The sequence below is a fragment of the Ochotona princeps genome, chromosome 11, assembly GCF_030435755.1.
Source record: "Ochotona princeps isolate mOchPri1 chromosome 11, mOchPri1.hap1, whole genome shotgun sequence".
NCBI lineage: Eukaryota > Metazoa > Chordata > Mammalia > Lagomorpha > Ochotonidae > Ochotona > Ochotona princeps.
The window spans coordinates 23,720,162-23,735,368 of NC_080842.1; the positions used below are offsets into that span (position 1 = coordinate 23,720,162).

Below are 15,207 nucleotides of genomic sequence, written 5' to 3' on the forward strand. Positions count from 1 at the left end.
ACCCTCTTGCCTTTTAGATTTTCAACAATTATCATGGAAAATAAAAAAACTCTTGTATGTTATTTTTTACATAATGTCAATGTCAGTATGCTATTCAGAATGAAGGAAAAGGTTTAAAGGCCACATCTCTTTTATGTTTTTTCAAAAAGTGTTGTATTTTGATTCACTAGATTGTTTATTTTACTCTAACTCTGACCTTCCAGTTTGAAGAATACAATCTGTACCTGATTAAAGTACCAGATAATTTAGTTTAATGGGCTTAATTAAAATGTCATGTCTGCACTGAAAGACAAGTCCAGTTTATATTTGGAAGATTACACCTGACACCAGTAATGATGAAATCATACAATAGGTTTATTTTTTTAGGGTTAAATACTGACAGCATTTTTTTTAATTAGCGCATTCTTTTTTGTAGGAAACTTCTTCATAGTTAGTAGGAAGGATTCTGGCATTAATAGTGTAGAATAATTTAACTTTTCATTTTATATTCTTAAGGAAATGTTAGTTTGTCCTCTTCTTCCAATACAATGAATACTTGTGTTGTGGACAGTTCAAACTGTGTATCAGAAGAGAAAGTAGAAAAGGAAAAAAAGTCAAAAAATCAGGTGGTGTGATTTCTCTTTGGATAGGCATTTGATGATCATCATCAATGGTACTTTGAATTTTAATTTTTACAGTGTTCTGAAGATAACTAACCTGATGTTTACAGGCAAAGTTTCGTCTTGGTGAAGATTCTGATGAACCTATTATTCTATCGTAACAGGCCTCCGTGTATCAGTCCTCTATGGACAGAAGCCTGGAAAGGCCTGGCAGGTAAGGACCAAGTTACATTGTACAGCCAGAGTATTCCATTTCAACTGTTTCTTGTCAAATAGAAACACTACTCTGTGAAATGCTGATGAAGATTATGGGTCACACACTTTAAGTACCATTCTGATGCAGTTTAGAAAATTAATTAAATTAATTAAGGATTAACAAACACCTTCCTTGTCTCCACTCTCCCCACTTTTCTTTCCTTTATATGGAGATTGTAAATAACTAAATTTCACTGTTATTGGTGATACTTATGATAATACAGAAATTTTTTTAGAAATTAAAAACCATTACACAAATATTTATTTATTATACTTAGATCATACAAAGCATGAATACTTCTAACACCAGTAAATGAGGGCTTACCGTATATCTGGCATTCCAAACATGTAATCATCTCAGTCCTCAGTACTGTTAACCCACTTTACTTCTGAAGAAACTGACATCTAAGCTTCAGTGATGCCAAGTTTTCACAGCTGACAAAGAGCCACACAACATGAAATTAAAACAAGAGAGCTTGTAACCACTAGTCCTAACTGCCTGCAAGTCCACCCAAAGTGAATTCTGTTAGTAAGCTTTGACTATCACACTCGCTTTAAATTATGACCAACATTCAGGACATAGCTCACAGCAACACTGAATAATACAGACTCTGCCGTAATGTACTATCAACAACAGATGCTTCCATAATAATGATTTGCCTCTCCGCAGATTTCTGCCAATGTTAGTAGAAGATGTATTGAGTCCTTCATAAATTGGATTCACCCGTGCTGTCCAACTATGTTAATCGCACCCAGAAAGGAGCTGCTATCGCCCTTCCATTTTTATCTTTTTGCATCTATACTTACAGTAAAACGTCTGCATTTTGGAGTTTGAATCTGACCTGAGCATTGCTGCAAAAGTCACAGTGATCCTCACGTCACCGGATAGTCAGAACGTAAAGACAAGTAGGAGACGGCACATCAGCAAATTGAGTTTCTGCACTTCTGGGCACATGTGTTCAGTTTACACACTTGTAAAACTGTTGTAACAATGGCTACCTCGCGAATTACTGAGAAATCTAAATCAGACAAAATTGTGCCTAAAGTACATAGCAGAGCACTGGACTCCATGGGAACTGGTGATGTTGCCTCTACTTGCCGTCACTGTTGTTTACAGTGACCACTGATGTGATGCATAGTACACGGCTCTCCTCATTCGCTGTTGTTCGTCTTAAACGATAAAGCTCAAAGACAAGGCTATCTGCCATTGAATACAACTGGATGAAAAGAATCTTTGTGCACTTACCAGGACAAATAGAAAACGCTGGCATTCTAGCACAAGGTTTCCAAAGCTAAGATTATTAGGCAAAACTATAGGCAAATTCTGAAGTGAGATAAATTTGTACGAGCTTCTGACATTTTCCAAATACGTTCCTTCATTTTAGCAAACCCCTTTTGATCCACTTATGCTGTTGAAACTCTCTGCTATGTATGCAAAGATGTTTGATAAAAATCACAGCACTGAATTGTCATCACAACCTGCTTGCTCTAGGCTTTTGACATTAAAAGGCGATTATAAACTTACGCCCACGTAGCCTTGTGTGCCTGGGCATTTTTAGCGCCTTTGTTCCACAATTGCTGAAACTTGGAAGCAACCAAGATCCCCTTTGCTGGGAGGATGAAAAAATCAGCCATGGTACATCCAGGCAGTGAGCTATTCAGTGATTTATTTTTAAAATAAGCTATCAGACAACAAAAAGACCTCAAAGGGTTTTAAGTGTGTGTTTATTACATGAAAGAAACCAATCTGAATAGGCTATATTCTACATGATTCTAACTATGTCACTCTGGAAAAGGCCAAAGTATAGGGCCAGTTTAAAAAAATGAGCAGCTTTCCAGGGTTAGAGGCGAGGGGAAGATAAGCAAGAAGAAGACCATGGAGGACCATCAGGAAAGTTCCAGTGTCCTCTAGGATACGTCAGCAATGATGCATGTCATGACATATCTTCCTGAACACACAGAGTGAATAACACAAAACATAAACCCTGATGTTGTCTACTGACTTTGGGTGATGCTATGTCCAGGTGGGCTTCTCCGTTGTAACTAATTTACGCACCAATAGATGTCAGTATAGGGGAACCTGTGTGCTAGAAGAAACGGTGAGAATACACCAGCCCTGCATTTTCCTATTTTGCTGTAAGCCTAAAACTGCTCTAGAACACTGATGAAGCTGTTTCCTTCTTTCAGTTCTGCAAGTATGGCGAGTGACTTTAGGAAACGGAGGAAGAGCGAGCCTGCCGTGGGCCCCCCGAGGGGCTTGGGGGATCAGAGTGCAAACAGGACTAGTCCCAGTCGAGCAGACCTGCCAGGATCAAGCATCACGCTTACCAAGTCCTTCATCAGCTCCTCTCCTTCTTCCCCATCGAGAGCAAAAGGTGAGCAGTGATCAACAGATGTGCAGATTTCTTTTTATTAAGGAAATCAAAGTATCTAGCAATTTGTGGTCAGGCTTTTAGAAGATGACAGTTACAAGCTCTTACATAGCGTCAAGTTTTCTAATGTTGTTACAACTAGCAGATTGGAAATTATAAATGTCAACAGAGGAAATTGTTGCTTAAGACATATATCGACTTTGTGTTTTTAAAAATTAGTTAATTCTAGATAAAATTTTATCTGTTAAAGTCATTTATTTATTTTCCTCTATATTTGGGTCTGCTTTCAGATAACTTACATTCTACCGTACATGAGACACAGTGATTAATCCTTCACAGTCGTTAGTGAGAGCTGCTTCCAAGCCATTATCGTAAAATTTAGAAATCATAAAACCATTTTTTTCCAGATGACCTATCTGCTGTTTGGAAGTTATTGAACTAACAGATGGGAGGGGGCAAAACACTCCTCCGGTCTCTGAAAGATCAGTTAGTGCCTGACTGCCCCTGGCCCAAGAATGTCTCCAAGCTGGAAAGTGAGGATTGAGTACCATCCACAGGGACCCAAACCTATACCAGATGTGGGACTCCATGGTCCTCATCAGGCTCTTGGGTCTGGAACAGCAGAGAAAACGATGCCCAAATCTGTGAAGAAAATGAGCTCTAAGAGAAGTTTCAATAAAATAGGGGAGGTTCACCAGATGGAACCAAGGTAGGCACAGTGGTAGTTCATTTGTGTGCAGAGGGCAGACTGATTGTAATGCTGGGATTCAGGGTTCCCAACAGGCCCATCCATCCTCGGGAAAGGTAAAACTATGAATATTGACTGGATGGTCCAGAGGGAATAAGTCGCATCCACTATAGCCTTCTTGCCATCAACAGAGGTGCCTTTGTTGAAGCCCACTCACTTACGCAGATGAACATTTTAAGGCAGTAAATCGTGAAATGCCACTAATTTGTTGACTTGGATACTCTCCCAAAGTTAAAAGGATTCTGATCAATTTAAATATCAGTTTTATTGTAAGAAATGCTAAATCTGCTTCCAAGACGAGCACTCCGTATCTGCTGACATGCCTGCCTATTTTTGAAGAATTGAGGGATGATTGTATCTCTACTGATACATGAGCTATCAGTAGAGATATTTTGCTCCACTTGGTTTAAGAAAAAAGAAAAAATTATTAAGAAAAAAGAAAATGTCACCCTAGATATAATTTGGCCCCTTCTTTGATAGTTAACTCCGCAAGGCAAATATGATATTTTCAGTGGATATTACAACTTGAGATCAAATTTAGCACTCTGTTATCAAATTTCAAATGATTTGGAAAAAAAAACCTTTCTAGGAGAAAAGCCTAATATTTTGCTATCTTATTAGAGGCATACAATGTATTCCATCATCCTGATAAGAGAGTAAACAGAGTAATATAAGAGCCAAACTAAGTTGTTTAAAGAGGTACTAGTTATTTTTTTATTGGAAAACTACAAGTAGCAACGGTTTACAGTGTTTTCTTCTGCAACTTTGGAAAGCATTTTGTCTTATGGCATTTTTATCTCATATCTATAAAAAATATTTGATATAGTTACAAGAGTTAATTAAGTGTAAATTTGTAGGTTACTTTTGACCTGTTGTTATCAATCAAAGGAGACTGAAATCCTGACCCTGTTGATCAAAATCAGTAATAATTTTGCTGTGGATTGTTAATCAATTACTAATTAGTCATGATGGCTACCAAGTCAGGCTATTAACGTAAATACTGCTATGTTCATGGTACACTGTCTTGCCAGAAAGATGTATGAAATGTGTGATTCAAAGAGGTGTGTTAGTTAACCCAATAACATGTTGTATGTGGTTTTATTGGCTTTATCGTGTGCAAAGCCGAAGTCTTGGAAAAATATAATCTTGCTTTAGTATTAGACCTTTTTCCTCCCAAAACTGAAGCCGCGTGTATTAACAGCCAGAGCCTAGATTCAGCCACACTAACTGCTTTCTCTTTGATGTGCTTTCTGATGCTTACTGACCTGCTCTCTCTCTGTGAGCCTTTTAACTTCTCCAAATGTCTCTCTTCCACCACGCTGCTCTGGATTAAAAGGTGGGGACGATAGCAAACTGTGTCCATCCCTTTGCAGTTACTCAGGGCTCGATGGCAACCCGTCCAGTGAGTTAGAGTACTGTAGCCCCTATAGACAGCATTTGGACGTACCGCGGGACTCACAAAGGGCCATCACGTTCAAGAATGGCTGGCAGATGGCCCGGCAAAACGCGGAGATCTGGAGCAGCACCGAGGAAACGGTGTCCCCCAAGATCAAATCCCGGAGCTGCGATGATCTGCTCAATGATGACTGCGATAGCTTGCCTGACCAGAAAATCAAGTCGGAGAGCTTGGGCTCCCTGCTCTGTGAGGAGGACTCCAAAGACAGTGGCGCCATCCCCTGGGCTTCCCCCTACCTTCAGGAGGCTCGCGGGAATGGCAGGTCCAGGCTCAGACACAGGGCTGCGCACGATACCCCAGGTTTCCTGAAAATGTACAAGAAAATGCACCGCATTAACCGCAAGGACTTGATGAACTCGGAGGTGATCTGCTCTGTGAAGTCGAGAATCCTGCAGTACGAGAAGGAGCAGCAGTACAGGGGTTTGCTCCATGGGTGGAGCCAGTCCTCCACAGAGGAGGTGCCCAGGGACATGGTACCTACCCGCATCTCTGAATTCGAGAAGTTGATTCAGAAGTCAAAATCTATGCCAAATCTGGGAGATGAGATGCTGTCTCCTGTAACCCTGGAATCACAGCAGAACGGGTTAGGTCCCCAGAGGCGATTTTCCATTGAGTCTTTGCTGGAGGAAGAAAACCAGGGCAGACATCCTTCTCAGGGGCCACGAAGTTACAAGTCTAAAGCCCTGGTGCCAATCCATATCGAAGTCACCAGTGAGGAGCAGCCGAGACCCCATGTGGAATTCTCAGACAGCGACCAGGATGGAGTTGTGTCTGACCACAGCGACTACATTCATGTAGAAGGCTCCTCTTTTTGCAGCGAAAGCGACTTTGATCACTTTTCTTTCACTTCCTCTGAGAGTTTCTATGGATCCAGCCACCATCATCATCACCATCACCACCATCACCACCATCACCGGCACCTCATCAGCTCCTGCAAAGGCAGGTGCCCTGCCTCTTATACCCGCTTTACCACCATGCTGAAGCATGAAAGAGCTAAGCAGGAAAATGCTGAAGAGCCTAGAAGACAAGAAATGGACCCCGGCCTTTCCAAACTGGCATTTCTTGTCAGTCCTGTGCCTTTCCGGAGAAAAAGAAATTCAACACCTAAAAAGCAGACCGAAAAGACAAAATGTAAAGCATCTGTGTTTGAGGCTCTGGACTCTGCCCTGAAAGACATCTGTGACCAGATTAAAGCTGAGAAGAGAAGGGGAAGTCTGCCTGACAACAGCATCTTGCACCGCCTCATCAGTGAGCTGCTGCCAGATATTCCCGAGCGGAATTCATCCCTTAAAGCTCTGAGAAGGAGCCCCATGCACCAGCCTTTCCACCCACTGCCTGAAGATGGTGCTATGCATTGTCCATTTTATCAGAACGATTGTGGGAGGATTCCTCACAGTGCCTCTTTCCCAGATGGGGACACCACCACTAACTACCACCACCACCTCGACAGTGAGGGTGCACAGTGTCTCCAAGGTGGATGAGCTTTTCTTTCTTTTTGCTTGTGGTTCAAATACTCACCCTGCAGCTCTGTCATTTTCCATTCTTACATCTCATCGTGCCTGAACTGTGAGACTCACCCATCATGGCTGTATGTTGAGAAACTCGTGCTCATTGTACATATGTGTCTTACTGAGTATTTCTCATTTGTCCACGTGATTCTTGGACTTGATGTGTGGCTTAAAGTGATCACCAGTTCACAAAAATTTACTCAGTCAAACATGAACAGGAAAGCACTGTGTAGCTTAATGTGAGGACTGAAATAACTGCTACAATATGACTGTGAACTAAACTTTTTTCAAACTAAAAATAATATTTAAAGATTTCTGTTTTCATGTAAAATGAATCAGAGGCAAGAATTTAATAGCCTTTTATTTTTACATTAACTTTAAAACCTCATGTATTCATTTGTTCAATAATTGAATCATTTTATTAAATATTAAATAAATAATAAATTTGTTCACATACTACAGAGAAGATACTTCAGTGTATTGAACATTCAGGAAGCAAAATTAAAATATGTGGTTAGTGATTGATGTACAGTTAAAGAGATCAGGGCTAGCTAGTTTAATAATTTTCTCAACTTGAAGGACAATTAGATCAAGTTTTTGTGAATATATCTTTAAGCTGTATATGAAAGTCGCATTTCCATCACTCAGTGTATTCATTTTCTGTCATTTCCCATGACTAATTTATTTAGTTTCTGCTAAAACAATAATATGTTGAAACATTAATTAGATCGCTTAGGTTAAAAGTGAATCTCAACTGCCTTTTGAAAGATGACAAAAAACCAATGCTAGGACAAGTAGCAGTTCAGTCCAACAGTTTCCCTAAGGTTTAGACAATTTACAAGCACAAGCTGTTTTAATACTTTTATTCATGCCTTTTCACTGATCCATATAATGCTTCTGTTTGCTGTGCAGATCTTAAGAGGCTGGAGGGAACAGTTTTTGGCTGAATTCAAGTCATTGTCAGAGCCCCTTCTGTGTGGCAAATACTAAAGGGGGGCATTATATGCACTAGCCCTGGCATAAACCGATGGGATGGGTATTACTGCAAACACTGAGGAAACTGAGGCCTAGAAATAACATGAAATTTGCCCAGGGTCACATAGATAGCAACTTACAGAGAGAGGATTCAAACCTTTACTAATTCAGAACTCATAGCATGTAATGTAATTTCTGTATGTAAAGAAGAGATGTAAGTTAAATTTCGTATCAATGTAACATGTGTGATTCAATTATTAATTATATGAATCTACCTATTAGTATTCATCTGTTTTAATTTATACCATACAATATGCTAGAAAAACAATACACTAAAATTTTTTGAAAGTTTCTGTAGTTTTTGTAATCTTGATTTCTGATACAGACACGTCAGGGTCTAAATTTTAAAATGAACTACCTTATTCAGCTTTTCAACTTTCTGACATAATCATTTCTCAATGTTATGTGAAGAATGGTTTATTGAAATATAATTTGAGAAGACTTTAAAATGCACTTAGAGAATTTTGTTAAAATATTTACATTCCAATTGTGTTTACCCAAGTGAAAAGTAGTTTAAATGTCATGAGCTAATAAAATTAACCTTAACACTTATCATAATTATAAAATCCCTTTAAATATAATAGTGTGTTAGTTTAGAATGAAAATGGACTACACATGATCTAGATGTATGACAGCATTTGGTGAGGTTTTACATAAAACATCTGTGGTCATGTCAGCTTTCTAATCCTATGTACTCTGGAATTCACATTTTGGCATTTCTCCTTACATGAGGATATTGTAAAAAGTTATTAGAAAATGGGATTACATTTATTTTGTGCAAAAAGATTTGAAATCCATGCACTATTAAGACAGGCGTTTGACCCAGCAGGTTATCCTATATCCCATATCATAGTGCCAGTTCAAGTCTTGGCTGCTCACTTCTAATATTATTTCCTGTTAATACAGATGGGTAGGCAGTAGATAATGGTCCAAGAACTTGGGCTTTTGACATCCCTGTGAAAAACCTGGATGGAGTTCCTTGATGAATAAACCAGTGGATGGACAATCTCATCTCTCTTTCTGTTCTTTCTCTCCCCCGTAACTCCACCAGTCAAATAAATAAATGAATAAATAAATAATTTTTAAGATTTATTTATTTTTATTGGAAAGTCAGATTTACAGAGAAAAGGACAGAGAGAATGATTTTCCATCTGCTGGTTCACTCCCCAAATGGCTGCAATGGCCAGAGCTGAGCCAATCCAAAGTCATGAGCCAGGAGCTTCCTCCAGATGTCCCACATGGGTGCAGGGTCTCAAGGCGCTGGGTCATTCTCGACTGCTCTCCCAAGCCACAAGCAGGAAGCTGGATGGGAAGTGGAGCAACTGGGACATGACTGACAACCATATGGAATGCCAACACTTATAGGCCAAGGATAGCCAATTAAACCATTACACCAGCCCAAAATAATATTTTTTTAAAAAAAAGAAACCCATGCGTAGCCTTTTCATAATACACATTTTCCATTAATTTTTTGATGATTTCTCATATGTCATGCAATTCATATAAAACTTATAAGCAATTAATTTTCCATATAGTCAAAATAGTCAAAAAATCCTTATACAGTGGATAACAATTTTTGTGGATGACAATTCCAGATTCCTTCTCAGATGGATAAATTAAGTTCCATTTTTAATGTTTTACTATAACCATTAAATATATATTTTTATAGTTATGTATTTATTATACATTTATATATTACATATTGTATATATAGCTTTAGTAAAGTTTATTAAAGAGATAAAAGAATAACTGATTTTGAAGCACTTACATTGGTAATTCTATAATAGAACCTACTGTAATACTTTTAACCTCTTATCGTATTTATGCTTATAAATCGTAAACATGCGTAAGGTATAATATACTTTCATTAAATTTAATTACATAGTAATACTATGTAATACTATGTAATTGAATTTGGTATGTAATTACTTATCCTTTAATTTAATGTTTCATATAAACTATTTGTCAACCACTATGATACTTTGTGCTCAGTTCTTCAATTTTTTCAAATATATATTTACTTTCTGATAAGACAATTTGTTAGCTAGTTGGAAGGGAAGGCTGAAGATAAAGGGCATGACATCTTAAGATTCAATATGGAGAAAGAATGCAATATGACGAGAGTCTTGTCATCATCATACTCTATTTAGTTTTTAACGCTTTCATTTTCATTCCTACGTTCTTAAATTGTCATTCCACAAAATGTGTGTTTTTGAAGTTTTTGTGGTCATTTTCAAATTCTCCATCCTCTATAGACTTCATAATAATTGTAAGTTGGGGACAAAAATATAGTATTTTAATATGAAAATTTTGTTATGTAACTGTGAACTGTCTGCACCAGATGCTGTAGCATAACTAGCCAGCTATTTGATAATCATTCTTATATAAGCAGTTATAACTTCTGAAACCTTTTGAAATGTACTTGGTTTTGTGTGTCTCATATCATAATGTCATAATTACCTATAGGTGCTCTATCTCTAGAGATGGGGTGAGGGGCAGTGGTGGAAAATGGTGGAAGAAATCTGCATTTAACTAAGTGGCTATTCACTCTGACTGACCCTGTCATTTCCAATAGACCATGAGTCCCCTAGAAGTTACTCATCCACTCTGACAGACTTGGGAAGAAGTGCACCAAGAGAAAGAAGAGGAACTCCGGAAAAAGAGGTAGTTTGTTTAGTAGTTAGTCTTTTAAAATAGCATACTTTATCAAGGGTCTGCCAGCCCAAGTTGTATTCACTCAGAGTGAAAGCATGGGAATAACTGCTGAGAGACTAGGCACATTCTTCCTCAGAGCTTGAGCACAGAACTTGAAGCAATTTGCTCTCCCACCCTAGCCCCTATCCTTCCCTCCTTCCCCAGTTGTGATACATTTTCAGCAATGAGGTCTCTTCCAGTCTCAACCTGACACCCATTATTTAACAGAGTGATCTGAGAAGAGTCCTGAGTTGGGGTGCCTGGTTTCCTCTGCCCTTTCCTTCCCACTGGTCAGGAAGCGAACCCTAGGCCAACTGCCCTGCACACAAGCACAAATTCACATACATCTTTTTGGTTGACTTACTTTTGTAGGCGAGGATAATTTAAAAATGCTTAGCATCCCTTAGGCTGGGAGCCCCTGTACCCACTGACTCCATCCATGCCCCTGAACCAGGGTTAGAACTCTTGCTAACTAACTGTCCTCAAGCTGTGAAAGTCTGATGGAAACAAACCTTAGTCTCGAACCAACAAGCCACTCCAGGAAAATTTTACAGGCGTAGTCCAGTGGCTGTGAGAGCACTGAAGGAGTAAGAGATGGTCCAGAATTCCCAATGGTTATCAGAGTCACAGGGAAAAAGCAAAGGGGTTACAAGTTGGTGGGGGAGGAGGTACCTCAGCCAGCTTCGTGTGCCCCACAGTTTGAGGCTACTCATGTCACATCACGTTAAGACTAAAAGGTGAGCACCAGGTGGACAGTGTACGAGAGGATTCCAGAGCCTTCCAGTGCCTGCAAGGTGAACATGCCTGTACTTTGGCCACTAATTTGCCTAGTAATAATTGGATTAAAATGTATTTGCTCATATATTAATAAACAATTAGTAAAAGGGACACAGGTGGTTTTTTTCCAGTTTTCATTTTTTATCATGCTTCAGAAGTTGTATCAACCCATAGGAGAGAAAACAACCTATGCTCCACAATTATTCCAGGAAAAGCCTTTTTAATAGCTACGTTTTATTCCCCTCTTGGTATTAATTCACCTTAGTTCCTAAGATAAAATAGAACGACAACTAGACAATCTGTTATATCCCTATTATAGCTCAAATATCCAAATATAGAGCTAATTGATTTATTTAAATATTGCCTAAGGGATTTATATTCAATATGTTTAATCATTCTGTGGGGTTTCTTCTTTTCTTTTATGTACTGGAAACTACTTTCTTGCGGAAATTCCAAATGCCAAGTTAATGTTAACTGTTAACCTTCTTTTTCAGAAATTGCCTGCAAAAGCTGTTTATGATTTTAAGGCTCAGACATCAAAGTAAGTAAGATGAGTATGCACTATATGGTTTAAGTAGACTTTGAAGATGAGAGTGTTAGTAATACTTTCAGAGATAAATACTTTAATGGGATGCGTTTACAAATAATGCCCAATACCCAATCCAGCAATCTACTATAATTAAATGGCTCCTCCAAGTCAGTTAGGGTGGGGTAATTTTAATTTTCATTTGCAATTTAATTGAAAAGTTTCAAATTTAGTTGAGACTTTTAAGTAGTACTGAACCTGCTGGAGCACAATTTGATTTGGAACAAGAAAAACAAAAGAAATTAGGAATCTTTGCTTCCAGAATTTCTGTGGTCAAGAAGGAATTCAAAACAAAGCATTGGTGATAAATAACCCTTACAAGAGGAGGTTGGAAAATATTTGTAAACCCCACTCTTCAGATAACAAGAATGTGTGCCAATCCCTACCTAGGGTGAAAGCTCCAACTCCATACCCTCAGAGCTTGGCGATTCTGAGCAAAATTCTACTCTGTGGTTTTATGGTGTTAGCGTTTGTGATCTTTCTTTTACTTTTTTTCTTTGGAAATTCACTCAGCAGAAAGGCTTGTGGTTGAGAAAGGTAAGTACAGACGCACGAGAACATTCAAATAGGAAGGAGTTCTCCCAATTTCTCATGGCCCTTGTGAACCTGCATCATTAAAAAAAAAAAAAATGGCCTCCATTAGAATTTAAGATAGCAAATTCATTGTGAGTTTCCATTAAATGACACTATATTCTAGAATACATACAACCAAGATATTTTATTTTAAAAAGTGCTTATACTGGGATTTGTTCAGTTCCAGAAATTGTCTCTGGCAAGACATAAAAAAAAAAATAAAGTCACTCAAACTTTAACAGTATTACCAAAATAGAAAATCAGTAAAGTAGTAGAAGTGAGTATTAAAAGATGGCAAACCTGGCTTAAAGCCAATGTAAAAATGTAATCCTGAGGAATAGTTGACGTCTTTTTACTTGGGATGAGCAACGCCTGCTTTGTTTCCAGCTCACACTGATCGTAGTGCTCTTCTTTGGACATGGAGTGACGATGTGTGTGACACCTGTCTGTTTTGCAGAACTGTGGTAAAAATCACAGACGTTTCCTTTCTTCTTTGTGACAATCAATCTAAAGCTTCTTTACATAAAAACCTGAGGGAATGGTAGGACCTATAAAACAGGAAGGGTGTCCATCAGAGCTCACAAGGCTCTGAAAAATTTTTCAGTAAGGGGGATAAAAAAAAAATAAGGTTTGAAGAGGAAGATAACAGAGTATGCAGAGATAAGTTCCTTGAGCTGTTGATTCTGTCACTGCAGTTTGTTCCCAGTGTCAAGCCCTGTACTGGCCTCCCTGTTCCACCTCTTCTTTGCCATTGCCCAACCAGCAGGAAGACTCCTGGCTGTTCCTGAGAGTGACGATGGCACAGCCTTCATCAAGGGCTGCCTGCACCACTCCAAGGTCAAGATTAAGTATAAAGCCAACAAATTGGATAACCTTGCAGAGAAGTAGTATAAGAAATCTTAATTCTAGCAAGAAGTTCTTCTCTTAGAACATAAATAAAGGAATATTATTGCAAATTAATTACTTTCACCTTCTTCCATTCTCAGAAGTAGAGTGCAATTGTTCATTCTCCCCAGTGTAGATCCATATGGGAACAGAAGTTGGCATGACAAACAACTGGCACAGCTTTAAAGGGTTCACACACCCAGACCCAGTAGTTTAAAGTCAAACAGCTAATAGTTAGATATGAGTCTGACACCTTTGTGAACAAGAGACAGCTGTATCTGCTTTAAAATAAATGTAGTGAAGTAATTTCTCTTCAGAAAATTTGGGGAAGGCTTATAACAATAAATATAACTTGCCACACATAATTTCTCAGCTTTTAAGCATGAAAAAAAGATTTGGTGCCGTTTCCGAATGTCTTCAAGCAGTCATGATTCAAAAATTAAAAAGAAAGAAAAACAATACAAATTTATTAAAAAGGGAACTCGAAAATTTCAGCTCTGAGATGAGGGACAGTGACAGTTCAAACTTTTTTTTTTTTAAAGATTTATTTTACTTTTATTACAAAGTCAGACAAACTTTTCTTTTTTAAAATGACTTCAAATTCTTCAATGGAAACCACAAAAGTAGAAAAGATTTCATAGGTAAAAGGAGAAAGATTGTGATTTATATTTATAAAGAAAAACTAAAGCTAGTCCCATCCAGAAACAAAACATTCTTAGGCCAAATAAAATTCGGGGGCTATAAACATTAGCTGGAATTATTATATCTGAATACAAAGCTTTGTGAGTCTTTTGATTTTGAAATTGCTGAAAAATTAAAGCACTTTCAATGTACAGATTATAAGCACTTGCAAATGTTTGATGATTCTTTTAATGTACTGTACTTTTCAATTTTTTTTAATCAGTGAGAAATATTCTGCTCCTGAAAGAAACCTCTCCCCTATATTCTAAACTAGGGAATGATACAGCTGAAAATTCTGAACTGAACCTCGCAGAATAATTGAGAAAGGGAAGGCAGATACACAGGAAGGTGGGGCTTTTATGGAAAAACAAACCAATTGCCCTCTGTCAAAGTGAAACTCATGGGGGCAAAATAATTACCTAGGTAAGGAAGCCATAAAAAGCCGACATAATGAGGGTGACAAATTTAGGCATGAGATACTCAAAATAAATAATGTCTTTCAAATTTAAAATTTTGACTATTCAAAAGTACTGAATATCTACCTAGAAATAGACAACATGGGAAAATAGTGTCTTGTAAATATTTTTACATTTTCAAAACAGAAGCTGTGAAGAAGACAAAAGTATTTGTGTGTATGTTAGGTCTTAAAAAATTTACCATTGTGCTGCAGTGAAAATTAAAAATATATCTTGTTACTCACAGTAAATTCATTATCAGGCTATTCCTGTGGAATATCTGCCAACCAACTTCAAAGATGCACAAACAAAAATATTTTCCAGTGGCTTCACATTTGTGTTCCCTACCATAATCTTCTACACAAAGGAAAGGTAGACAGTTGGATAAATAGCTAACTAGCTTCAGGACACAAGAGAAAAAAGAATCAATGCAAAACTAGTCCATCATTGTGCCAAGCTACACAGTACCTCCGCTGATTAGAGCACTGTCTTCTGTAACTTCTTCAAATGGCACACTAATGTGCCTGTGATTGATATCAGACATGACGCTCTGTGACCTTTTGAAATCATTTCTAAAGTTATA

The 15,207-nt window shown here is 38.0% G+C and overlaps 1 protein-coding gene across 16 annotated transcripts in view; it reads left to right on the plus strand.

Moving 5' to 3' along the window:
* SORBS2 (sorbin and SH3 domain containing 2) overlaps window positions 1-15,207 on the plus strand; it is a 188,267-nt gene that overhangs the window by 146,078 nt on the left and 26,982 nt on the right. For 13 of the 16 annotated variants that reach the window (XM_058669899.1, XM_058669900.1, XM_058669902.1 and 10 more), the window contains 4 exons: window positions 764-813; window positions 3,042-3,229; window positions 10,549-10,637; window positions 11,939-11,985. In XM_058669899.1, the coding sequence (XP_058525882.1) occupies window positions 764-813; window positions 3,042-3,229; window positions 10,549-10,637; window positions 11,939-11,985 (374 nt within the window). Of the gene's footprint in view, window positions 1-763; window positions 814-3,041; window positions 3,230-5,310; window positions 6,904-10,548; window positions 10,638-11,938; window positions 11,986-15,207 lie in introns of all 16 variants that reach the window. The other 3 variants (XM_058669909.1, XM_058669910.1, XM_058669912.1) reach the window with 1 other exon arrangement.